General features: G+C 40.3%; 1 protein-coding gene across 1 annotated transcript in view; it reads left to right on the top strand.

Annotated features, from left to right (window-relative positions):
* The window catches only part of MARCHF5 (membrane associated ring-CH-type finger 5), a 77956-nt gene that overhangs the window by 12170 nt on the left and 37996 nt on the right, over nt 1–27790 (top strand). Inside the window, exon 2 of the mRNA XM_048856004.2 lies at nt 13818–14020. Within this exon, the coding sequence (XP_048711961.1) occupies nt 13818–14020 (203 nt within the window). The remainder of the gene's footprint in view (nt 1–13817; nt 14021–27790) is intronic.

Below are 27790 nucleotides of genomic sequence, written 5' to 3'. Positions count from 1 at the left end.
GGAAACTCCACTAAATCTACACATTTGACTACTTGATAAGACTCTTTTCAAATAATATCCCCCACATTTTATATTTCAGTTTTAGAAGTGTTGAATTTAATTGTTATTTTGATTGCATAATATAATACAAATAATGTAATTAATATAAAAATTATTGTTGCTTTAAATATAATTTAAACATTAATTTTACTTAGAGTTAAACTTTTAAAAAGGGTCACAACAGCTAAATGTTTTCTTTTTAGAGATAGGGACCTCCCTTGTTGGCATGAAAATATTTTTAACTTAATGTTTCGGAAGCCTCTAATCCTGTGCTATTGTCTTCAGGTGCAGCGCTGCAACTCTGCCACTGTAGCAGTTCAGTGAATACGCTACTATGCCAACAGGAGAGCTTCTGCTGTTGGTGTCGTTAATCGACCTCTGTGAGAGGCAGTAGCTATGTTGACAGGAGAAGCTCTCCCATGCACACAGTGCTGTCTACACTGGAGGTTAGGTCAGTATAATACTACTTGGGAGTGTGGATTGCTTGGGAGTTTGGATTTTCACGCTCCTGAGCAACCTAGTTATACTGATATAAGTCTGTGGTGTAGACCTGGCCAATTTAAAAGCATTACAGGATTAAAATAAGATAACGCTCTAAGTAAGACTGGTCAAACCTTGGATTTTAAAGTTTTGCAAAATGGGCAAATTTGATAGCTCCTATGTTTGAATTTCAGGGGAGTGTCATTTAGCTCAGTGCCTAAAGAGAGCCGTTAAAACTAGAATTTTAAATATTAGTTTGTCTTTGAAAATGCAAAATTGTCGTACTGCAGTGCAATGGAGAATCTGAAGGCACTGGGGGAAGGTAGTCAGAAACCCATCACAGTTGCAAGCAGTCGCTCTTTTATAACAATTGTTCATTATAGCACTGACCTGGAGGAATCAATAATATAAGTGATTCTGTCTTCCCGCTTCTTCCAGTCCCCCTTGTTAATCTGTATACCTTTTCTTTCAGAGGTAACTATATATGCAAGAATTTATGGCAGTAATTTTCTTCTGGCAGTAACTTAACCTCCTTTCCTCATTGTCTAGATCTGTAAAATGGAGATGGTACTTAACAGGGTTAATGTTAATAAAACACTACATTTTAAATATTAATTTCAAAACTCAATATACATTTTTTTTCTTTCCTTAAAGGCAAAGATCCTGAACTTGGGATTCCTTGTGTTTTCTACAGCAGTTAATATCTCTAGGACTGTCTTAGCTCTTATTTTACACTAGGAGCGCGTTGCTGGTATAGGTATATTGAGATAGTGTACCCGCAAAGCACTCCTAATCTGTGGACTCATCTTTTGCTGTCATAGCTTATTCCAGTCTAGTCTATGCTACAAAGGCTTTGCTGGTTTAGCTACACTGGAAGAGTCCCGTAGTGGACATGCAGCTTATACCTGCATAATGAGTTCTTTTGCCAGTATAGTTAAACCACCTTCCTGAACTACAAGATATACCAGCAAAGGACTCTTGTTGGTATCAGTTATGTCTCCCTGGAGCACTTGCCAACACAGCTGTGTCAGTTAGGGGTGTGTCTTTTTTCACAATCTTAACCAACAGAGCTATGTGTGCAAAACTTTGTAATGTACACCTGATCTCCTCTTTTCCCTACCTCCTCCACCCGAAATGAGCTGTATTGGTAAAAGTGCAGTTTTGCTGGTAAAACTGTGTCTGCACTAGGGGCTTTTGCCAGTATAGCTATGTTGGGTCAGGGATCCCACCTCTTCACACCTCTGACTTATAGAGCTATGCCAGCAGAAGGCTGTCGTGTTGGTATGACCTAAGCCACAAACAACATGTGGAATGTTGTAACAAGAATAACATGCTACTCATGTGGAACCTAGTAATGAGGGGTGACAGTCTGGAGAAGGTTTAGTATGTTTGGTGAAACTTGGTGTAACTTGGGTAGTGATACATCCCATGGTGACTTTGCAATATAGGAAGTTCTTAAAGTCTTCATTTATAAACTGAGCACATTTGATCTTTAGTTTCTACGAAACATAAAACTTCAGTGTCATATTTGTAGCGGTAACTTTTTATCATAGAAACTGCACTTTCAAACAAGCTTGCTTTATCTACAACTTCCCTTTTGCAGTATTTAATTCTATTATTTTATGCCCGTTCTGGATCATATGTTTGTTTAACTTTGATAATTTTTTGTTGCTCTAAAGCCTTAACTAACTTACCCTCTCAGAATTCCAAATATGGGGGATTTCCTCTATTTCCTTTGTTCCCAGCAGAGCAGCTTGTGCTGATGGAGCCTTACATCCGTTTTGAAAAAGATGGTGGTTCAGTTTGAGTCAGCTGGTGTTGAGTGTATGAAGACTGGGGACAGAATCTGCTGTATTCATGAATGTAGTGTTAAGCAGTCAGCTACAGAAAGGTTATGAGTGCTAACAACTTTCTGGTAAGAGTCACTGGGTCAAGACTTACTTTTCAATTTTATATTGTCTGTATTTTAAGTTGACATAGGATAAAATCGTTAGCCTAACTATTGTGATGCAAAACAGTATGAAACTTGAGAAAGTTTCCTAAGATATGATTGTGTAGAAAAGAAGATTGTTTTCAGAAATAGCATGAAATAAACTTAATTTCAGTAGTCTGAAATGCTGTGAAACCTTATTAAATTTGCTGTTTGAAAGACTATTGCAAGTCATTATCCAAATCAGAATGTTTGGAGTATGTCACAGTAGTGGTTTAGGCCAAACAGACCCAAAGGATATTGGTGTGCTAAGAGGAGTCTGAGAATCAATACTTGCATATGGCACTTCAAATAATGCAGCAGTTAGTGTTGTCATTAGCTATTGCATGGGGAAACGTGTGGGTTCTTTTCAAAGACTTCCCTCCACACACTCTGCCCCCCATAGTTGTTCCAGAACTAGTTATAACATTTTTTGGGTTTTTTGGTCATGTTGCATAGTCAAACCTGGTGGAATCCCAGGAGTATCATGGCTAATTCAGCTCCCAAGGACCTAGAGCGAGACTTGATTTAAGCATTGTATTTTGTATCTCTCCATGTTGTCAGTGCTGGTTGTTTAGGTTTAGACCTCTGTCCATTATAATACACAGGGGACTTCCAGGCTTTCCATAAGACACAGATTTTGAGCCAGGATCCATGATCTATGTTCAGATCAAGAGCCAGTTCTGCCATAGTTTTAAATTCTGAAGATGTCAGAGTTGGGAAAGCCAGCATGGAAAGACAAGGTCCATCCTCTCTAGGGTCTAAGCCAGACTTGGTAGAGATCCATTCTTAGAAATGTTTCAGAGTAGCAGCCGTGTTAGTCTGTATTCGCAAAAAGAAAAGGAGTACTTGTGGCACCTTAGACTAACAAATTTATTTGAGCATAAGCTTTCGTGAGCTACAGCTCACTTTATCGGATGCATTCAGTGGAAAATACAGTGGGGAGATTTATATACATAGAGAACATAAAACAATGGATGTTACCATACATACTGTAACCAGAGTGATCACTTAAGGTGAGCTATTACCAGCAGGAGAGCGGAGGCCGGGGGGGGGGAGAGAAACCTTTTGTAGTGATGATCAAGGTGGGCCATTTCCAGCAGTTGACAAGAACGTGTGAGGAACAGCGTGGAGTGGGGGATAAACATGGGTAAATAGTTTTACTTTGTGTAATGACCCATCCACTCCTACTCTCTATTCAAGCCTAAGTTAATTGTATCCAGTTTGCAAATTAATTCCAATTCAGCAGTCTCTCGTTGGAGTCTGTTTTTGAAGTTTTTTTGTTGAAGTATTGCCACTTTTAGGTCTGTAATCAAGTGACCAGAGAGATTGAAGTGTTCTCCAGCTGGTTTTTGAATGTTATAGTTCTTGACGTCTGATTTGTGTCTATTTATTCTTTTACTTAGAGACTAAAAGACTCCAGTTTGACCAATGTACATGGCAGAGGGGCATTGCTGGCACATGATGGCATATATCCCATTGGTAGATGTGCAGGTGAACGAGCCTCTGATAGTGGCTGATGTGATTAGGCCCTATGATGGTGTCCCCTGAATAGATATGTGGACACAGTTGGCAACGGGCTTTGTTGCAAGGATAGGTTCCTGGGTTAGTGGTTCTGTTGTGTGGTTGCTGGTGAGTATTTGCTTCAGGTTGTGGGGCTGTCTGTAAGCAAGGACTGGCCTGTCTCCCAATATCTGTGAGGGTGATGGGTCGTCCTTCAGGATAGGTTGTGGATCCTTGATGCGTTGGAGAGGTTTTAGTTGGGGGCTGAAGGTGATGGCTAGTGACATACTGTTATTTTCTTTGTTGGGCCTGTCCTGTAGTAGGTGACTTCTGGGTACTCTTCTGGCTCTATCAATCTGTTTCTTCACTTCAGCAGGTGGGTATTGTAGTTGTAAGAATGCTTGATTTTCAATTATTGAACCTGTTGGTGTTGAAACCTACTGTGTCAAAGCATCTTGCCTGCAGAGAGCAATACGTTTGTGAGGGGATCATCTTAATGTTGGAGGAGCCCCCTTGGCAATGGAGATATGCTGTCAAGCAGGTACAGGTGGATGTGGGGCCTCCTTAATGTTAAAGAACTGCTTGACTCTGAAGAAAACTGCTCTTAAGCAAGAATTAGCTTGTGACATTGGAACAGGCTTTGAGGATTGTTTATTTGGCGCTCGGGGTATGGGAGCTTTGAGCTGGAGGTTTTTTTATTGCATGCAGACTTTCTTCCTAAAAACAATTTTTGTTTTAGGTTTGTTTTGCAGAGAACTGAATTGGTGAGATTGTCTTTGTTAGTTCTTACTGGCCAAAATAGAAAGATATTCTGAGACTGGAGATTTTTACAAGCATAGGAGAGAATCAGAAAGTAGCTGTAACCATAACTCCAAGGCTGAAATAATTATATAGCTGGATTTTTTTTTTAAGTCAGAACAGTGTTGAAAAATACATTAGTGTTTTGGTTTTGTAGAGAGCACCAAGGAAAGAGGTTTGAGTTTGACAGAAATGATGGTTTGTTCTACCTAGCCAGCCTTTTCTCTTTCAGATAGTTATCTGAGTAGTGACCTGATTCAGTAGTAAGATCAAGGTCATGTTTTATTCAATAAAAGAAAATGGAAAATCTGGCAAGAACCAAGTGGTTTTATTTAGCCCTTTCTGCTGCAGCCACTGTCAATAGAGAGAGAGAAAGCTGACTACAGAATACAAGGGATTGCTATTCATTATTCATAACTGGCTAAAGGTTTACATATATAAAGGATATTACGTGATTCTTTTCATAGGTCTTTTATGGTTTAAATAGTTGCCTGGCAAACTGGATGGAGTAATTAGAAAATCATTTTTAAAATATGTGTATATTGTTGCTCTATTACCAGATAAAAAAAACAATAACTTCTTTAATTGAAAAAAAAAATAGATTATATTTTGAGTGTAAAACCTCTGTGGAGCTTCATCCAAAGGGTACTCATTTAATGACTAATGCAGTAGGTGTTGCAGTGGTACTTTGCAGGACTGCATTGACATTTTCTTTTGTCAGTATTTTAATAGACCTTAAATTTCTTTGGTTAGATGGTATCTTGCAGTAGTGCAGTCCACAGCTTTAGCTGAGCTACCCAGTTCTGCTGTGGAATCTCATTCATCAAGAATAAAAGCTCCACACTGGATTTCTAAGGATGACTCTCAGATCCCAGTGGTGGAGGAGCTACATGACTACAGCAACATCTTTTGGGGATGGGAGTGGTGGGTCTCGGGCTTTTTGTCTTGCTAGGAAGCAGCAACTACAGGAATAATATAGGAATAAGGTTCTCAGGCCCTTCTATCTCCAGAAGACCATGTGTGGTTTCTGTCGTGGCTTGGATGCTCCACTGATTGCTGCTGCCTGCTGGTTTACGTTAGAGGATCGCTTTACCAGCAGGACTGCTAGAAATTCCAGTCTCCACTTTTCCATCCTCTGACTTGTAAGAGAGGGCAAATAAACTTTTCAGCCTCTGAGGCAGAAACCCCTGAATCTTCTGTCTCAGGAGAACTGGTACTGGTGAAATATGTTTCCAGGACTGAAAGAACCACTGGTACTAGAGACAGAAGAGAGTGATCTCCCTATATATCTGAAAGACAAGAGTAGAAAAACATTTATTTTTAAGAAGATGATGGGGTAGCTACTGAGCAGCATGTATTGCTGTAATAGTACCTGACAAGAATCTAATATTAATTGAGTGAGGAAATTTTGGAATCCTACCTAGCAACTGTTTATATAAATCCCTCTGTAGTTACTTGCACTAAGTCCTTAGTTCTAATTTTCTTAGATGCTGATACTTCAGGAGATGCTCTGGACTAGAAGATGGAAAAGGCCTTAGGGATTTTCTGATGTGTAGACTCTCAGCCAGGAGCCGCTATTAATGCTGCATTGTTCAAGGAAACTATGGAATGGCTTGCCCAGTTCCATATAGATTTTGCAGTACAGTCAAAGATAACTAAGGAATAGTCCATTTCCTGTATTGCTGTTACAGTCCTTATTGAAGTAGCCTATATCTCTGTTGTATTAGTGGCATGTATAATCAACTCCTTGGTGTCAAGGTTAAATTTTGTTATCACTGTATGAAAGCAAAACAGTTCTGTAGGAATCTTAACTTTTCATTTTAATACTCTTATAGCAATTCTTTCAGACAAACCTGACCCAATTAGTCAATCTGATCCCTACAGCCAGCTCTCTCTCTTACGAATAAAATCCAGGTTTTGTTTAAAAACAGAAGCAGGAGTAAAGTGGTTATTCTGACTTTTTCTTCATCCAGCATTTAATAGGAGGGAGATGCCACTTTCCTAACAGTGGTCTATGATAACAGAAGGGTGTTATCTACAATAAATGGTGGTTACTTCATAGAATTTCTTACTCTACTTTCAGGTGATCAGAGAGAAATATTATGAAGAGTGCAGTGTCTGAGAATAGTTTTATGAATAGTTAAGTGTTTGATTTGTCTCACTGTGTGGATGGAGTTATCAGCCAAAACTGATAACTCCCTGTTTACCAGCCACCATGTATCAGTGGTTAAGATGTCTGACAGATTTTAATCACACTGATTTTACTTGTTAATAGTGGTCTCCCTACTTCCCCCCAGTCTCTTGTCATCTTGTGGCTTGACTATTGTGGTTTCTTTTACTTGGGGCATTTTTTATCACCTTGTCGCCAGGACCTGCTCTGGGCACAATGGCAACAAGGCTATAAAAATGCCTATGGCATTACTGCTGATGGAGTCTGCAAATGCGGGACACTTCCTTTAAAAAAAAAAAAAAAAAAAAGTGCAGACGCAGCCAAAGTCATACTTCAGAGTTAATTCCCAGTTGAGATGAACAGAAACAATTACCATGTCTGTATCAAGATATCTTTCTTTAGATTGAGGACCACAGCCTTTTCAGTGTGAACCGATGCAGTGCTTATCTTCACAAGCATAAGGGCTAAAAACTGCAAGAGTGCATGTACAGTAGCATGCTTCATAGCCATAATTCACTACCTGTGCAGCTCCACCTGTTTCAATAATGCTGGAAGCTGAAGTGGAGATAGAGCTCAGGCTTAATATGGTTATATAACATGGTGAACAAAATATCTGTGTCCTGCCTCAATTTACAGCTTCCACCATTGCTATTACTGGGGAATTTCACTGGTGATGTATTATAGTTGTGAAATTTGCAAGTGTACAGAAGGCCAAAGACTAAAAAAAGGTGACATAGCAGCCCTTGTCAGAAAATAGCATTGTGAGTTCTTTGTGGTCTCTGTCTACTCCTGCCCATACTTGCTTAGTTTAGAAGTTAAAAAAATTCCATTTTTTTCTAGCTGCCTGCCCTGCACACTTGTCTAGAATCTGAATGTCAAGCTGGGTCCTTTACTTCGCACGTATTATATCAGTAATATAGATTCTGCAGCCCAAATTCTGCATCTTGTATATTCTGTGCAATCTGTCTTTGGTACGCTTCCATGGGTGTAACTTAGGACATGTCTACACTTACCTCCGGAGCTATCTATCTAGCGGGGGTCGATTTATCGCGTCTAGTGAAGATGAGATAAATCAACCGCCGAGCACTCTCCCATCGACTCCGGTACTCCACCGGAGTGAGAAGCATAGGCGGAGTCGACGGGGGAGTGTCAGCAGTCAACCTACCGCAGTGAAGACATGGTGTTAAGTAGATCTAAGTACGTCAACTTCAGCTATGTTATTCACGTAACTGAAGTTGCATAACTTAGATCGATCCCGCCTCCAGGGTAGACCAGGCCTTACGGGCAGAAGTTGGCATGTGGATGACTCCTGAAAGCCCTTAAAGTTCTGGATCCAAAAACATCTTACAAAATAGGTATGAATAAAGAGAAGAAAATGGGGCAGAGGTGTTAATTAGGTATGGGACAGAAGTAAGATTTGGGTGATTTAACTGCATTTCCATAGCTTCAAATGCTTTTGTTTCTTTTAAAGTTAAGATTAGTCTAACTATCCTTGATTCTAATGACTGGCTTTTAACCACAGTGTTTTAACAGTACTTAATCCTTAAATCACTGACAACTTGTCAGCCTTAACTCCATCTTAACTAAATTTTTGGTCTGATAAATTCTTAAGATGGAGAGCCTTCGTATTTTGTATGCTTTTTGAAAAATACTATGGAACCTTTAATTTAAGGACAAGCAAAGGGAGCTGGGTATAACCTTTTGAAAGCAAAGTACCTTACTGCAGCAAAAAAGAATCAGCATTGGCTGTGAGTCAAGTCCTTGTGTCAAATTTGAACTTGAAGCTTTCTAGCCCACAATTACAGGTACCACCACTTGAGGCATTTATCAGGCCCTGATTAATTTAATATGGGCATCCAGTTGTGTGGCAAATCAGTGCATGCAGATGCATCCAGGCGTTTTTGTGTAGATACCTAATTTGCATGTATAAGTGTGTGCATAAACTGAAAACAACTCAAAAGAATTAAATCTTTTAAAAAACAATATTACCCTGTCCTAAAGCTTCGGTTGGGTTGTCATTTTATCCATTTTTTTAAATTTCTAAATCCGTACAAAAGAGGTTTTTCTGATTTACTTGCAGGAATCTGACTTCCCAATTCTGATTCTACCCAAAAAGCAATATGGCCTAGTATGCTAAGTTGGAAGTAGCAGACTATGGCAGGTTGTAATTTTCTCTTTTGAAAATGGAATGACCTGAGCAAAATTTTCATAGGTGGATTGGTTAATCTGAATAAACACACAGGACAGTGACATGAACCCCGTCTATCCAAACATCTGGATCTAAGCCACAAATGTTATTTATCATTTTAAAGGCTTTACCAGGCATTATTACTTGGGTGCTCAAGCAGCAGTTCAGGATCACATACAAAGATCAGACAAATTGGGTGTGGCATTAAACTATTCTATGTTAAGGTGTATTGTGCATGATCCAAGTAAATGCAGTATAAAGAAATGCAGGGTAGAGACTTACATATTTTAAAGTTATTTCACCTGCAAAAGTGACTTAGATCTGCCTATTTAATTGTTTTGAGGTCAAACTTTGGGAAACTGGCATCTGCTTATAATTTTTTTGCATTAATACATTGATTTTTGATTCTCTACAGTGATAAATAATCTGTGGCCCTTTAGAGCACAAATAGCTGCACGTTTAGGAACTGCTGACTATTATAAACCTGTTCTTTTTTGCTTTGAGCAATGATACCCTTATGATCTTGGGGTAATTGCTGTGTGGAACATTTGATAAACGAATTCTGTTCAGCTGCAGAACTGACAGCAGTGACTGATATAGCTAAGGTGCATTAGTGGTTTAATTTTAGCTTGGTTGGAATATAGAAGTAGCATTTATTCACTGTTTTTAAAATACTACTTTATATATGTGATTTTCTTATTGAACTGAAAGTATCTCTTTTTTGCACTATACATTTTCAGTACTTTGCTTGGTATTTTGGAGGCAAAAGTGTAATACCTCAAGTTCTTTCCTCACACTAATAAAACATTGTTAGTATAATTCAATCCTTTTTAGTAGAGAATGGTTCTTTTTAAGTTAAAAGTTTTAGTTGGCAAATACAAATAGTACAATCTAAATGTCTAAAATAGTGTGTGGAAGGAAATTTATTAGAGGTGGCACAGGTAGCAACACCTATAGTTAAGTTAGCCCAATATTTTCCCTTAAAAGATGCTGTTTTTCATTAATTATAACTTTGCCAAAGTTAAACAGTTTGAGCTGAAATTTCTTATTATGGGTATCTGCTTCAGACTAGTTTTTAATCTAAAATGGTTCAGCCATTTGAGAATAAGATTAAGGAAAAAGTATATATCTGCTTATTTTAAAAACAAAAGCCTTATATCCATCTAAGTGCTTTGGAGCATAGGATTGCCTTGCTCAGGGATGTACTTTTTGCTGTCCCAGTGGAGGAGAAAACTGAAAATTTGTCCAGGTTATGACTGAGCCTCAGAAAAATCTCAGTTCATACATGCAGCATGGAGACTTGTTAGTTTGGTAGCTAAATTATTTTATGGTTCCATCTGTATTAAGCATGCTTCAATACTACACAGCTCTTGCATCTCATAAAAGTGACACGTGCACCTACCTCACAGATTGCAGAGTCTGAGTAGGAGTTTCCCTGCAATTGCTCCTCCCAGCTAACAAGGGCAGCTGTGGTACCAGAACTGAGCTCAGGAAGACTTTATCCTTTGCTCTCAATACTTTCCCTGCATCTAAAAATCGATGTGTTTTTTGGTTTTTTTTAAAAGAGAAATTGAATTTTTATTTTGTTCAGATTATACGCTTTTCTGTTTAAACCTGTTTAAAATGAAATCTGAGTTTAATATAAAATGTTACGGCCTACACATAATTTCTTAAAACGTTTAAATGATTTTTTTTAAAAAGGCCCAATCCGTAAGTCTAAATGAAAAACTTTGTGTTAAAGGCTGCTTTTCTGTATAAAGAAATAATCGGGGAGGGGGGAAAGAGAAATCTAACTTTTGAGGTCAAGCTTTATAAATATGGCACAATAGGTCACATACTGTATTAAGGGCATGATCCTGTGGGGGATCTAGGGGCTGTGCTAGTGGGTGCAAGAGACTGGCAAAGTTATCAGAAGCATTGGGAGCTGGCTTCTGACTCTAAGAGGACACCATCATGTATCTGACCAGGATCATCCACTGAGCCCACCTGGATGGTCTCATATTCCTATTTTATAGTTTCTCCCTACTTGAGCTCTGATGGGCTCAGTTCTCAAATTTTGAATATTTGACTCTACCCAGCATGGAAACTTACTGTCTAGCTCCTGTATCCAAAACATTTAAGGTTGTTTTGTTATTAAAAATAATATTTATATGCCGTTTTGTGTGTTTATTTAAATTCCAGTTACCATCCTAATGCAGCTTGACACAAATTCTGAGCAAAAAGTTAATTAATTTGTGAATTAGCCATATATCATTCACCATTTTCTAACATACTAAAAATTTACAATTAATAATCAGAAAATGTTAAGCTCTATAAATTGCTTAAATAAATGTATTTTGTTATAGTATACCCTAGTTAGCAAAAACATGTATCATATCTAGTGTAAAGGCTCTATTTAATTGTAATTCACCATGTTTTAATAGTTCTATCAAACACTGAGAATGTACCTTTCTTTAGAAAATAACTGAAGTACAAATGAAAAATTTATTTCATATCGATTTAAATCAAGACTTTCTTCTTGGTGATTTTAATCAAACCAGCCTTTAGCACAGAGGGGAAGGAGGAAGCTCCCTGACTCTAGTGCAGAAGGGTGAGGAATGGGGTGAGGTGAGGGTTAGGAGCATGAGCCAGGAGGGGCGGAGAGGGATGGAAGATTGGGGGAGGAATAATAACAAGGGGGGTTGGAAAAAGAGGCAGGAGCTGGAAGGGGAAGGTTGTACAGGAACAGTCCATAATAAGTAGAAAACACTCTTACAGAACCAAGAACTGAACCCATTAGTCATGAGTCAACCAGTGTTCCTTTGCTGTCTAGCAAATAGCTGTGAAACTCATTGGCCGTGTATCTCCATTCTTCTCTAGTGACAGTTGTGCACATAAGAAGCCTTTTACTGCTGCTGTTTACTCAAGTAGTAGAGGACTTTACTGTGGATCTAAAGATCCCAGCCTTGCCATGACCTATATTGGGGGTTAATATGGTATCACATGATGAAATTTTTTGTTGTTGTTGTTTAAGCTTAAACACATGATCAAGACTGGTTTTTTCCCCCTACAAAATCCCTGCCTCATTCAGCACACAAGGCAAGTAATTATAGCAATAAAAATGTAGTTACAGTAAAAGTCAGTAAACAGCTGAATAAAATTAACGTGTTTTAAACAGTTTAAAGGGACACTAGTTAATTATACTTTATAAAGCAGTTTAATAATTTAAGATGTTAAAATCCTAACGTGTTAAAATTAACTTATTTTTCACTGCTCATTAACTAGTGTTTACCTTTTGGTATTCCATTCAGCTGCTTAGACAATATAAACTATTTACCTTTTCCTTTCTGGTTCTTGGGCACTCAGTATTTGAGTGCTAAACATAGCAGAAGGATGTTTAAATTAAACAATCTGCAGTAAAACGTTTCCTGAAAACTCTTACGTTCAACAGTAAGTATTTAACAAAATTTCTTTTTCAAAATCTAATTTTGGAGCTTATGTTTTGAGGACACAATGGAAGTCTCAAATTACACAATGATAGTGCTTCTTAAAAGTTAGATAACGGGGGCATAATTTTAATGAGGCCACTGAAAGATTTTCGACTTTTGTTGCAATTATTTCTTAATAGTAAACTTCTACATAGTGAACAAGCAAGTAATTACTCATGGAATCTGAAATATTTGTAGACTCTACCTTTAAAATTAATTTAATATATGAAATCAGGCAGCAAAAGTTAGTTCAGTGTGAAACAAATCATGAAGTCGTTAATTTTGAAGTTTTATAAACACTTTAAGCCAGAACCATATTTCATATTCTTTTGAAAACTATATCCCGGGTGCCTAGAGACGAAGTGCATTAGTGGTTAGAACAGGGGCTGGAACTTGTTCTCTTCCTTCCTATGCAGGTCTCATAACCTCTCCATGCCTTAATTTTGCCTAACTGTAAATAACCCACCCTTTGTAAAATAATTTGAGATACTTTGAGAAGTGCTATGTAAGTGCCAAGTATTGATACTATATCCAGATAGCACTTACAGCATTGTGATTATTTTTGTAACTAAAGTGTTTTGTTGGTGATTTCGTAACATTTTGGTGATAGACAAGTGGGAAACTGTCATACTCGGATTCCTCAACTCTTCTCCTTGTTGGATGTTTAATACCAATATGATGCATTACAGCACTTTTGTGTTAGCCTTCATCACAAACACAGTGGTTTAGAGTTTGTTTTGCAAGGACTGTACTGTTGGCATAGCTGTCTGTTTTTTTATTAAAGCAGACAGCAAAGCATGTGTTTTGCAGTGGTTATGAGGTGGGTAAAGGCATGTATAATACATTAAGAACGTGTACTTTGCAAATATCTGTCAAGTGATTCAGATTTTGAGTTTACAACTTTGACATAGACTAATTGCTCATTTATCAAACTGAATTAATAGTGCTTAAGTATTCCCAAATATTTTAAAACTAATATTTTGCTGACAGAAACATTATTGCATTATTAATGGGAAAAGTTTGCTCTCCAGAGGAAGTATTGGTGTTCTTGGTGATTCAAGGAGTGACAAGTGTAATTGCCCTCTTCAGGTTCAAGTTTTTTTCTTTTTCTTTTTTTAACTGCTTTACATGTAAAAATATTATCTTTAAGTGTTGTTTGCATACATTGCTACTTTTGTCTGATACGTGTTTGTTTAATTACAGAAGTTGCTGGGTGTGTTTTGCCACTGATGAAGATGATCGAACAGCGGAGTGGGTGAGACCTTGCAGGTGTAGAGGCTCTACAAAGTGGGTTCACCAGACTTGTCTACAGCGTTGGGTAGATGAAAAACAGAGAGGAAACAGTACAGCTCGAGTTGCATGTCCTCAGTGCAATGCAGAATACTTAATAGTATTTCCAAAGCTAGGTAAGAGATGTGCAGTTAAATTCAAATACAGTGTAACTGTTTCAATATTCATACTTTACTTATTTTATGCAAAACTTCCAGTATCTAACTTCTGTTTGGCATGTAAACTTCTGTGTTGTGAAACACACCTGGACTTGTTAACTCATCATTTAAGTTGTTGGTGCTCTTTGGAAAACTGATGCAGAAATTTGCAAGTAATGCATCTGTCCTGGTTCAGTTCACTGCATCCTGAAAACTTTGGACAGCTTCTGCCCTGTAGATATGCTGAGACCAATAGCTCGCTATAATCATGCCCAAGAATCCTTTGTCAGCCTATAGAGGAGACTGCGTTAGTCAGCTGAGGGGCAGAAAAGGGAGCCTGCCTGCAGATTTGTAACAATGTCCCTAATGTTACCTGAAAGTATTTTTATATTTAATTTGTAAAGGACACCGTGAACGCTGCTCTGTACTCAAGAGACGACGGTATTGTAGTTGTGTTATGAGTACTCAAAAAAAGAAAAGGGGAGTGGGTACTGTTCCAAGCTCCATCCACAAGTTGCCAAAATTACTCCTGAGAGGATTCTGCACCTAAAAATTCTGTGCCAAAAAATTAAAAATTTTTGTACATTTTATTTGTCAGATAAATGTGGAAGCTCCAGCATGGCATTGGGAAGCACAGGCCACTGGCTGCACAGAGGTGGGAGATCACTGTGCTGCTTCCTGCCCCCCCCGCCCCACCACAGACTCAGCGGTGAGGCTACACCCAAACCTGACACAGCGCAAGGACCGGGCCTGCCCCAGAAACACCCCAGTGCCCTGCCCCTCCGTGTCACGTGCACTCGGTGTCGGCAGACAGGCTCAGCAAGGCAGGATCCAAGTGCGGGGGGTGGGGGGGTCCAGGAGTAGGTTGAGAGGGTTCTGTGTGGGGCAGTCTGGGTGCAGGGGCTTAGTGGGGGATCTGGGTGAGGGGGAGATCTTGATGCATAGGGGCTTGTTGGGGGGTTCTGGGTGCAACAGTAATTGAACTCTGCAGGGGGGTCCAGGTGAAGGTGGATGGGGCTTAGCGGGGGTGGGGGTCCAGATGCTGGGGAATGGGGCTCAGTGGGGTGGGGATCCAGGTGCAGCTGGTTGGGGCTCAGTAGGGTGGGGATCCGGGTGTGGGAGGGTCTGGGCCTGAGGGGGTCTGGATACACATGGGTTGGGTGGATGGGAGATAATCTATCTGTACAGAGATCACTCCCCCTGCAGCTGAGGAGCCACGGATGCAGAAAGTGTGAGGGCAGGGGGGAGTTTGCAGAGCTTCCCACAGTGGGGGGAGAAATCTGGGGGTGGTCTGATGTGGCCCCAGATGCCATGCAGGGGAAGAGGAAGTCCAGTCCTCCCCAGCCAAGATGGGATTAGCAGCTGCACCCAGTCACGGTAGGAGCCACCAGCTGGGTCTTACTCAGTCCCACCTCCTGCCCCACAGTGATTTACCTCTCTGCTGGCTGCCTTGGGCACCCAAAACATACTGCTGGGGAGGGTCGCGTGACTGCTCTTGTGGCTTCCGTTTGCTTCCCCATCAGAAAATCATTTTTCTGCAGGGAAACAAATCCGCGGGGGACATAAATTCTACGCATGTACAGTGGTGCAGAATTCCCCCAGGAGTACAAAATGCTGCTCACAATAGATTGTTACCTTCTGTGCGGCTACAGTATCTACCTGGTCTCTATTAGGCTCCTTCTTGATTGCGGATGAGGGGAAATACAAGTGTGGTATGTCTAAACTCCACTAACTTGTGGCACAAAAAGGAGATGTCATTAAATTGTGCAGTTCTTCGATCCTCCTCCTCCTCCTTCCTTACATGAAAGATGAAACAGTTACCAGTATTGGCATTTAAATTGTCACTGGGTATCTAAGTTAACACTTCACTAAGATAAATGGGGTAGTTTGCACCTCAGTGCTTTTTGTTCCAGACTCTCTCTAGACTCATGTCTGCATCAGTTCCTCTGTTCGCATTTTTGATATTTTCTTCACAACCATGATGGCTAGAGACTTAATTTCTGTTCAAAAATCAGTATTGCTAACACTTATGAATTAATCATGAATCCCAGTATCGTGGTGCCTGCAAGGGGATTTGTTGCGAAGACATGAGGGGCAAATCCGTTCCCCACGATTCTTGGGTCTGGATGCATGGGCAGAGCTCTGTACAGGAGCCTGTGGGAGTCTACACTGCCAAGAAAATCCCACAGCACAAAATATCAGAGCCTTGATCAACTCACTTGGGCTCGTGAGTGTCTGGCTGTGGGGCTAAAAATAACAGTGTAGATGTTTTGGGCTCGGGTTTGGGCTGGAGGCTGGGCTCTGAAACCTGGTGAACAACTACACTACTATTTTTAACTCTGCAAGCCTGAATCAGTTGACCTGGGTTCTGAGACCCTGCGCTGAAGCTCTTTTATTTGCAGTGTAGACATACCCTGTGTAGCTGAGAACTTGGATTTGACCTTGCCACTTAGGGCTACTCCCTTCGTGCAGGGATTAGCCTTATCTCAGCAGTAGCGGAGAGAGAGGGTCCTGGGGCAGAGGGAGTCAAGGGAGAGGTGGAGTCAGAGAAAAGTTGCTGCTGGGTCCAGGACACCAGAACCAACAGCAACACTTCCCTGACTCCCACTGGAGTTCTCCTCTGCCCAGAACCCAACAGCTGCTCATTCCGGAGGAGCTGGGGAAGCCCTGCAGCTGCAGTGCTAGGCAGAGGAGAAGCCCCAGGGTAACATAAGGGAAGGATAATTAAAATACAAATTATTTTTAGCTATTTGAATACTTGAGATTTTTTTAAAAAACTAAATTGTATTGCAATATGATGATATATACGTAGCTGATCAAAATTATGCAAAAAAGTAGCATGGCCTATGTTTGACGCACTTTGAATATGAGAATTGATTTAAAAAAAATTAAGGATTATAAATAATTACTGCATGTCTCAGATGGATTACAGAAATCCAATACCCGGAAATGACGTCTTCAGCACTTTGGAAACTCCAGCTAGTACAGAACACTGCACCGCATCGTCTCAGCAACACAGGCTACCGCGAACACATCAAACCTGACCTCCATTGGCTTCTCATAGGATTTCTAATAGAGTTAAAGGTCTCGGACCTTACTGTCAAAGTTCACCATAGCATTGGCTCAGGATACCTAAGAGACAGCCTCAAGCTCCAAGATGAAGACGGTGGTGGATAACTACGCTCCTGTGGCACAATGGAACTCTCATTAATAGGATTAAAGCTTGTCTAATAGGGAAACAGAACCTTATCCAGGAGTGGTTTGAGACTATGAAATGAACTCCCCCAAGAACTGAAGACCATCACTACTCTTGCTGTTTTCTACTCCAAGTGCAAGGCACGTTTCTTTAACATTGTCTTCTTTAACAAACACCTAGAAACAAGTATAGTTTGTTTAAAAAAACCCCACAAAAACCAAACCCTATCAAGACACCTCGCTGCACATGCTTGTCCCCTGGGAGAGGATCAGAAAACAAATATCACATGACAGATGTGTAGCCATGTTGCTCAATGCACTACTGGAAGGCACTCAGATATTATGGCTATGTGTGGTATAAGATCCTATGTGGAATACAATAGGGTTACAGAAAGCTCTGCTTGGGTTAGGGTTTTTGCAGTTACCAAAAGTGGTTGATATTGTAAAGACATTCTTTCATGTAAAGATATTTGAGGCTCACACAAAGATTTATTGAATAATAATTGGAAAACTTGATACACAGAGTACTTTGTGCTTCCTGGATGTTCATTGTTAAATTTCTAGCTCCATTTTGTAGTCCTCCTGCAGGAGGAGAATATGGAGGAAAGGTGGAAAACTGGGAGAGGAGAGAGTCAAGACAGTAGGAAATGGATGGTAGTGCCCCTGCTGAAGGAGGAAAGAGTAAGTGGAGCATCCAGGAAAAAGTGCACATTTGTGTGCATTAAAGGTTGACTTTTCAACATGAAATTAATCACACATGTACACTGGCAGAGGCATCCAAGGGAATTAGTCAAGACACTATTAAAAAAAAATCAACTCAAATTTTAACAAAAATTTAACAGGGAACTGACTCTCTTAATATTTGGTCTCTTGAGGTTGGCAGTACTGATAAATGAAGACTAAGATTCAAAATAGTAGCTTCAGAGAAATGTTGGTATGGTATATGGGCATGTACTAACTCTTTCAGAACCATGACTGTGGTCACTAAAGTAATGTAGAATCATTTGGACACTTAGTTACATGCCTGAATAAATTAAGGAGTTCTGCATGCAGCAGGTAAGAGTAGTTTTATTACAGGCATATTGCAGATTTTAAGATTCCCTGAATTATCCTAGTAGCCAGACATAGAGCAGCATCCTATTGCAGCACATCTAGTTTTAAGCTTTTTCCTTAACTTTTATATCTATAAGTTGAATGTTTCTCTTTAGCTGGCTTTTGGGCTATTCATTATTTTAGTTATTTATGTAGCATCAGAGGTAATAAATAGTGCGTTACTAGAGGAAAATATAGTTCCTGCCCCAAGAAGCTTAAAACAAGTTTGAGTATGACAAAAAAGGATGCAGGGAAAGATGTTAGGAAGGGAAGGAGGGAGGAATACACAAAGAAAAATTGTGTGGTTACTTTTTTGGCACATTATGCTAACCATCTACATTAAATTTTACAAGGGCAGCTATTCTGCACAGAGGTGAGGATCATAGTTCACTACTAAATTTAAGGCAAACTTGTAAAGACTTTCAGCTCCATTTTTAAAGTGCCACTTGTCACCTTGGTCCAGTACAAAAACTGGGAGTGTCTTATATTGTAAGCTCTTTAGAGGTGGGTTTTGTCTTATCTGTTTATACAATGCCCTGTACAATAGGGTCCCAGTTATGTTTGAGCAATTGTATGTTGCAATAATACAGGTCTTTAATAAGGAAGGTAGATCTGGTATGCGAAGAGTTGTCTGATAAAAGTTGTACCTGAGAAGGAAGACTGAGCAGTGTGCTAAATTGAATTCAGTTGTACAAATACCCTGTTAATACAAAATTCTTCATATGAGAAGAAACATTTGGCTCCAAGAATGGGAGAGGAGGATCTTTTTCTCTGGATAAAAAGGAGCCTCAGGTTGTTGTAAGTCAACAGCATTCTGATAAAGAATGACATTGTATGCTAGCATTTTGCGTTAGGGTTTTGAATAAACTCTGCTTTTGATATTTGAAGTTAGTTTAAAATATTGACTATCTTTCATGGGATAGTGAAGTAGTGATTAGGACTGCATCTACATTTTATCTTTGCAAGGGAGGGGAAATCAAAACTCTAGAGCATTGTCCAGGTGTGCTTTTCCCTATCTAATTACATTTTTACCTTGCATTCTTTCCTGATTTTTCTTTATCTATTTTATTTGTAAAACCCACAGCTTGGGACAAATTTGCTGAAAAAATCAATCTAAAGGACTTGTATGGCCCTCATCACCTCAGTATCTGAGCACCTGAATTTAATGTGTTTATCCTCAGAACACTCCCGTTCCCATTTTACAGATGGGGTGCTGAGGCAGAGAGAGTGTAATTCACTTGCATAATGTCACTTGGGAAGTCTGTGGCAGAGCAGGGAATTGAACACAAGTCTCCCAAACCTCAAACCAGCACCCTAACTGTCAGACTGTTGTTCTCACCACTATAGCCCTTATTACTGACAGCCCTAGAAGGCAGTCAAGGTCACATCAGCAAGAGTTAGAAGAGAACCTGTCTTCAAAGAATCTCACCAGCAGCATTTTCTTATGCAGCAGTACCTATCTTTTTGGAGGTATTGCTGGTGGTGATCTCCAGGAGGCATCAGGGTTGTCTGACGGAGGGAAAGACAACCGACCGAGCTCCCCCATGCGCCACAGTTAAAAGTTCTGTACATCAAGAACTCAACTCCTCCATGCTACTGGAAAATATTGCTCCAGAAAGCATTCACCAAAGCATTAACTATGAAAGCTAACTATTCGTTCTCTCAAAATTATGATTGGCAATAAAAATCAGAGTTTCAGAATTAAGTGGAATCCACAAATATTTCTCAAAAAGAAAAGAAGTACTTGTGGCACTTTAGAGACTAACAAATTTATTTGAGCATAAGCTTTCGTGAGCTACAGCTCACTTCATCGGATGCATTCAGTGGAAAATACAGTGGGGAGGTTTTATATACATAGAGAACATGAAACAATGGGTGTTACCATACACACTGTAGCCAGAGTGATCACTTAAGGTGAGCTATTACCAGCAAGAGAGCGGGGGGGTAGGGGGGGACCTTTTGTAGTGATCATCAAGGTGGGCCATTTCCAGCAGTTGACAAGAACGTCTGAGGAACAGCGGGGGGTGGGGGATAAACATGGGTAAATAGTTTTACTTTGTGTAATGACCCATCCACTCCCACTCTCTATTCAAGCCCAAGTTAATTGTATCCAGTTTGCAAATTAATTCCAATTCAGCAGTCTCTCGTTGGAGTCTGTTTCTGAAGCTTTTTTGTTGAAGTATTGCCACTTTTAGGTCTGTAATCGAGTGACCAGAGAGATTGAAGTGTTCTCCAACTGGTTTTTGAATGTTATAATTCTTGATGTCTGATTTGTGTCCATTTATTCTTTTACATAGAGACTGTCCAGTTTGACCAATGTATATGGCAGAGGGGCATTGCTGGCACATGATGGCATATATCCCATTGGTAGATGTGCAGGTGAACGAGCCTCTGATAGTGGGGCTGATGTGATTAGGCCCTATGATGGTGTCCCCTGAATAGATATGTGGACACAGTTGGCAACGGGCTTTGTTGCAAGGATAGGTTCCTGGGTTAGTGGTTCTGTTGTGTGGTGTGTGGTTGTTGGTGAGTATTTGCTTCAGGTTGGGGGAGTGTCTGTAAGCAAGGACTGGCCTGTCTCCCAAGATCTGTGAGAGTGATGGGTCATCCTTCAGGATAGGTTGTAGCTCCTTGATGATGCGTTGGAGAAGTTTTAGTTGTGGGCTGAAGGTGATGGCTAGTGGCGTTCTGTTATTTTCTTTGTTGGGCCTGTCCTGTAGTAGGTGATTTCTGGGTACTCTTCTGGCTCTATCAATCTGTTTCTTCACTTCAGCAGGTGGGTATTGTAGTTGTAAGAATGCTTGATAGAGATGTTGTAGGTGTTTGTCTCTGTCTGAAGGGTTGGAGCAAATGCGGTTGTATCTTAGAACTTGGCTGTAGACAATGGATCGTGTGGTGTGGTCTGGGTGAAAGCTGGAGGCATGTAGGTAGGAATAGCGGTCAGTAGGTTTCCGGTATAGGATGGTGTTTGTGACCATTGCTTATTAGCACCGTAGCGTCCAGGCAGTGGATCTCTTGTGTGGACTGGTCCAGGCTGAGGTTGATGGTGGGATGGAAATTGTTGAAATCATGGTGGAATTCCTCAAGGGCTTCTTTTCCATGGGTCCAGATGATGAAGATGTCATCAGTGTAGTGCAAGTAGAGTAGGGGCATTAGGGGACGAGAGCTGAGGAAGCGTTGTTCTAAGTCAGCCATAAAAATGTTGGCATACTGTGGGGCCATGCGGGTACCCATAGCAGTGCCGCTGATTTGAAGGTATACATTGTCCCTAAATGTGAAATAGTTATGGGTGAGGACAAAGTCACAAAGTTCAGCCACCAGGTTTGCCGTGACATTATCGGGGATAGTGTTCTTGACGGCTTGTAGTCCATCTTTGTGTGGAATGTTGGTGTAGAGGGCGTCTGCATCCATAGTGGCCAGGATGGTGTTTTCAGGAAGATCACCAATGGATTGTAGTTTCCTCAGGAAGTCAGTGGTGCCTCGAAGATAGCTTGGAGTGCTGGTAGTGTAGGGCCTGAGGAGGGAGTCTACATAGCCAGACAATCCTGCTGTCAGGGTGCCAATACCTGAGATGATGGGGTGTCCAGGATTTCCAGGTTTATGGATCTTGGGTAGCAGATAGAATACCCAGGTCGGGGTTCCAGGGGTGTGTCTGTGCGGATTTGTTCTTGTGCTTTTTCAGGGAGTTTCTTGAGCAAATGATGTAGTTTCTTTTGGTAACCCTTAGTGGGATCAGAGGGTAATGGCTTGTAGCAAGTGGTGTTGGAGAGCTGCCGAGCAGCCTCTTGTTCATATTCCGACCTATTCATAATGACGACAGCACCTCCTTTGTCAGCCTTTTTGATTATGATGTCAGAATTGTTTCTGAGGCTGTGGATGGCACTGTGTTCTGCATGGCTGAGGTGATGGGGCAAGTGATTTCTGCCTGTAAGTGACAATGGATGCTTGTTTTATGCAATCCATTTATATATAATATAGATTTTGAAAGTGAACAAAAAATTTGGATGAGATGACTAAATTATGAATGGACATTCTTCTCTGCCATTTTAGATTTTTACAGATGAGATTTTAGAGTTTTGTTTGCGCATAGGGGTAGCTTCCAGCTTATCTTATTGTCTGTCTTATGCCACACCCAAGTCTTATCATCTTAGTCATAGTGCCTCTCAGATTGTGTTCAGTATGTTTGGTCATCTCATGTAATTTAACAACTAGACAACACTGTCCTCTTAGAACCAGGGATAGGCACTGGGGAGCTGCTGGAGGCTTTCACTACTACTTGTAGCTACATATTGCAGCATCAGCTACACATAGCCTGTGCAAGCCACAAGTGTAAACAAGAAACCATCTTACAGCACTGAATGAGTAGTCAGCCCCAGCTTTCACACAAAGGAAGTGGAACCCAACTGTCCAGGATCTCTGCTGTACTCAGATGTACAGTGGACTGACCTGCAGAATGAGTCTTCAAGTCTCCTGCAATAGGAAAGGCTTTAGTTTGTTCTTTTGCAGTTTTGGGAGGGGGGGGAAATGCACAGACACAGTTGCAAACTGGAGAGAGAGGGACCTTCCCAGGCACACGAGGCAGTGAACATGTGGGTATGTTACATATCTTCTACTGTCTCATGTTTTAAAAAGTTGCTTCCTTGTTGGAAATCAGACACTTCAAATGAAGAAAGGAGACAGAGGCTATATAAAGAAAAGGAGTACTTGTGGCACCTTAGAGACTAACCAATTTATTTGAGCATAAGCTTTCGTGAGCATACAGTATGCATCCGATGAAGTGAGCTGTAGCTCACGAAAGCTTATGCTCAAATAAATTGGTTAGTCTCTAAGGTGCCACAAGTACTCCTTTTCTTTTTGCGAATACAGACTATCACGGCTGTTACTCAGAGGCTATATAAGCCATTAAACAATACCAAAGCAGAAACCAGAGCTTTGACATGCAAAGAACTGAACATAGCGTGTGGTACCAGGAAGTTTGTTAGAATATGTAGAAACAGTCCTAGTTGCTCACAAATAAAAACAAGCCTAGTAAGTAAAAGATAGCAACAGGCATTGCAACACACTGCTTGACACTCAGCTAGCCAGGTAAGAAAAAACGGAGGGCAGTTGGGGCCACATGTTTCTTGATAGCTGCTGTTCTGTACATTTGGATCCATGAAGGGATTTGCACAAGCCGTATTGGTCATTGTTTTTCTTGATGGTTCCAGGCTCAGCGCAGATGCTTATGTATTCTACAAGTGAGGATATGCCGAGCCAGTTTTCACAGGAGAACAAATACTTATGAACACGTCAGTGAAAGGGTTTAAAAGAAAAGTAATATAAATTTGGGAAAAATAAAATTTAGAAGAGGATCACTTGTTGAAGAACATGGATACCGTAAAGGTAACTTTTCATTCTCCTCTGGACCCCACCTCAGAGGACTGACCTCTTCAGTAATCCATTTTAACTCCATCTGTTGTGTAGTTTGTTTTGCTATTTCTCCTCCTTTTATACCGTCACATGTTTGAAGTCGGTTTCCCAGTATTTGGACCTTCTGTACACTCCATTTATATATCCAAATTAAATGCATGCAGTTGAGCATAGCTGTCAGACACTAACAGTGAATCTATAAGGTCTCACTAGACACTTCATTTCCTTGCTACCAAGTCAATCTGTTAGTGGCACAAATTATAATATACAATATTGAACATAAACATGCACAGCTAAAATACATGATTATATTACCATTAACTATGCAAAGTATTTTTTCAAGTGCTGCATGCAGTACAACTAGTTATAATCTAATAATATTTTAATACCAACAAAACATTTGGTTTCTTTCTTGCAATTTTAAAATCTTAAGTTCACTTTGTTTTCAACCTTAGGTAAAAGTAGTCTGTGTTCTTCTCATTCACATTAGGATGAAAGGAAAACTAGGGTATTTTGTTTCATTTCTTGCAACACAGGTATTGTAAATTACTATTAACCATTTGCAGCACTGCCAACCCCAAACTTCCAAAAATCATTATTTTAAAACACTGGATTATTTTTATTTGCATTCTGGTTACTGAGCCTATAGGGTGCACACTGTTCATATATTCAGGCTTTTCTCCACTACCTTGGACTTCACTGTCAGCAATATGCAAGTGTCACATAACTTCTTCACCACATATGAATTACCACCACCATGATGGCCCAGTGCTTGGATGAGATCAACTCATGGTTTTTCAGTCCAGTCAAGGGAGAGGTTATGTTTGGAGACAGAGGAAAGCTCTTTAATTTTCAGCCATGGTGCAGTCTCCTTTGGGTGAAGATGCAAACCTACAATTTGTCAATTCATTCGTTAGGTTTACGATAGCTTTCAGAGTAGCTGCTGTGTTAGTCTGTATCTGCAAAAAGAATAGGAGTACTTGTGGCAGCTTAGAGACTAATAAATTTATTTGAGCATAGGCTTTCGTGGGCTACAGCTCACTTCATCGGATGCATAGAAGAGTGGATTCCTTGCTGATGCTAAGTTAGCTCAAAGCATCTGCAAGTAATGCTTTCTACCATCTCTTTTTGGTAAGGAAATTCTATCCTGTCCAGGCAGATGATTAACTGGCCTCAGTTTTACACACCCTCATCACCTCTACAGCAAATCAGTATACCTTTGCATGAAGCCATAGGCAATCAGGAAATTTCAAGTAGTACTGAATGCTGCAGCCTGTCTGTTCAGCTACACAGGATATCATGAGTACATCAGACCTGTCCTCTGCTCTTTGTATTGTTGTCCCATAGAATACTGAGTTAAGTTCAAGGTCTCAGTCCTTACCTTCAAGTCATGCCATAGATTGCGCAGCCTGGGATGTCTAAAGGATCACCTAAAGTTCCAAGATGAAGACCATAGTCAACAACTCTGCTCCCCAGGCTCTTTGTACCACACAAGCAAAATTAGTCTGCTAGACAAGCTTTTGAGAGCCAATCCAAGACTTCCACAGGAACAAAAGCCAATCACAGATCTTAACATCTGCCATTCAGAGTGGACAGCATGCTGCTTTGATCTTGCCTTCTTGCATATAAACACATAGAAGCATGCACTTTAAAAAACAAAACAGTATAATACACACATAATTCTACCCCTTTGGGAATTCTACCCCTTTGAGAAAGAAAGGACAAACCACACATAACAGATATAACTACTATTGCTTAGTGTACGACTGGAAGCCACCTAGATACAGTAACTCCTCACTTAAAGTCATCCTGGTTAACGTTGTTTCATTGTTACATTGCTGATCAATTAGAGAATATACTCCATTTAAAGTTGCTCAGTGCTCCCTTATGTTGTTTGGCAGCCGCCTGCATTGTCCACTGCTTGCAGAGAGAGCAGCCTGTTGGCACTAGCTGGTGGGGGCTTGGAACCAGGGTGGACCGGCAGCCCCCCTATCAGCTCCCTGCTCCCTTAAATTCCCTTTGCGGCAGCCGCCCAGCAGGCTATCAATTGCCGGCAGTTCAGCTGTCCCTCCCCCACGCTTCCATGTGCTGCTCCTGCCCTCTGCCTTGGAGCTGCTCCGAGGAGGTTCCTGCTCTCTGTGTGTGTGTGCGGGAGGGGTGCTAATGTCAGGGTGTCGTCCCCCTCCCCCCGCTTACCCCATCTCCATAGAGCAGGGGGACATGGTTGAGAGTTCAATCCTTGGGGCCATTTGAGATCTGGGGCAAAAATTGGGGATTGGCCCTGCTTTGAGCAGGCGGTTGGACTAGATGACCTTCTGAGGTCCCTTCCAACCCTGATATTCTATGATCATTGCTGTGTACAGTATTAAATTGTTCGTTTAAAACTTACACTCCTATGTGTGTCTGTGTCTGTCTGTGTGTGAGTGTATATATTTATTAATGGGGGGCTTATATATCTAATATATAGTTTTTTGTCTGGTGGAAAAAATTTCTCTGGAACCTAACCCCCCTATTTACATTAATTCTTATGGGGAAATTGGATTCGCTTAACATTGTTTCGTTTAAAGTCACATTTTTCAGGATCATAACTACAACGTTAAGTGAGGAGTTACTGTACTACCATGGTATGGAGCTAGAAACTTAGCTCTCATTTTTTTAAAAAGGAGAGCTGAATTCTTGTGTCATCACTTCCCTTAAGGAGCAGGGGCTTTATGAAAACACCAACTATTGCAAGACTCTATAACAATAGCAAGAGTTGGCTACACTGCATTTGTAGTACTTTCTTGAAAGATCATATTTCACTTTTGAGCTATGGTTTCTCTGGTAACATTGAGAGTTACCTAACAGATTTACTGCAGTCTGGATGCCCATTCTGTTACCTCAGTTTCTCTATTCTTGTTGCTGGGCAGGGATTAGAAGTTTTGGGACAGGAGGAAGAATCTGAAATAGTTATGTAATTCTATAATCCTTGTCCACCTAGAGAATTGGCAAGGCTGGATACAATCCAAACTTGCTGTGATTTATGATGAACGGGAATGTAGTAGTCCAGATTGTGGGGTGGGAATGAAATTGCCTTCATTTTCAGAAATATAATTGCATGCACAGAAAGAAGGCTCAATTTAGCAACCAACTTAAAACTTGTAATGGTGTGATTTTCAGAGGTGCTGAGCATGTTCAGGTCCCAGTGACTTCAGTCAAAGGTTTGGGTACTCAGCTGCTACAGAAATCAGGCCGTAAGTTTTCAAAGTGATTTAGTAGCAAAATAAGAAACATTATTTCACTACATCTTATAGTAATTGTCATTTAAGTAAATACTATACGTGTTTACACATTAAAATCCTCAACCTACAGATTCTTAAACATTTAATAAAGGTAAACATCTAGTAAACTTAACATGACATGTTATGTTGTAATGCTTATATTTAAAGCACATTTAGAGTGATTCACTGTATATTAATCAACTATATTAACTGCTGCACAGATGTAGCAAAGGACATTAAAATTTACCAATTTAAAACAGTTGACTCAAACAAGAATTTTTAAAATACGGTTAACAAGGTCCTAAGATGGTCTTGTTTAAAGCACAAGATAGAGAACCAGGAGATCTGTGCTCTCTTCTCAGTTTTGCCATAGATATCATTGTGACCTTGGGCAAGTTTTATGCCTTACTTTACAAATGTATTCTGAGGCTGAAATAATTACATTTGTGAAGTACTTTGGTTCCTCTTTAGAAGGTGCTGTAGGAGCATTGTGATAAAGTTTGTTTTAAAAATAATTTGGCTTGATGTGGCTCAGCCATTTGCAATGAAGAATAGAGCAGGATTTCTTGATATCAGCTGACCTTCTGTCAAGCCAACCAACTCAAGAGCCTGTTGCAGGAACCAGCACTGCCTAGTAAGAGCACTCTTACTGAGGTGTACTGCCATATTGGTTCATTGTTGCAGCAGGGCAACTTAGATGTGTGCAGTGCCCTCTGGGCCCCTCCTTCTTATCTCATGTTGCCAAGTAAAGCCATTGTACTAAAAAGAATTCTGAACCGGGTCATACAGTGGA

The sequence above is a fragment of the Caretta caretta genome, chromosome 7 (genome assembly GCF_965140235.1).
Source record: "Caretta caretta isolate rCarCar2 chromosome 7, rCarCar1.hap1, whole genome shotgun sequence".
Taxonomy (NCBI): Eukaryota; Metazoa; Chordata; order Testudines; family Cheloniidae; genus Caretta; species Caretta caretta.
Note: the sequence above shows the minus strand (reverse complement) of the source record. Positions and strands in the feature narration are given on the sequence as shown.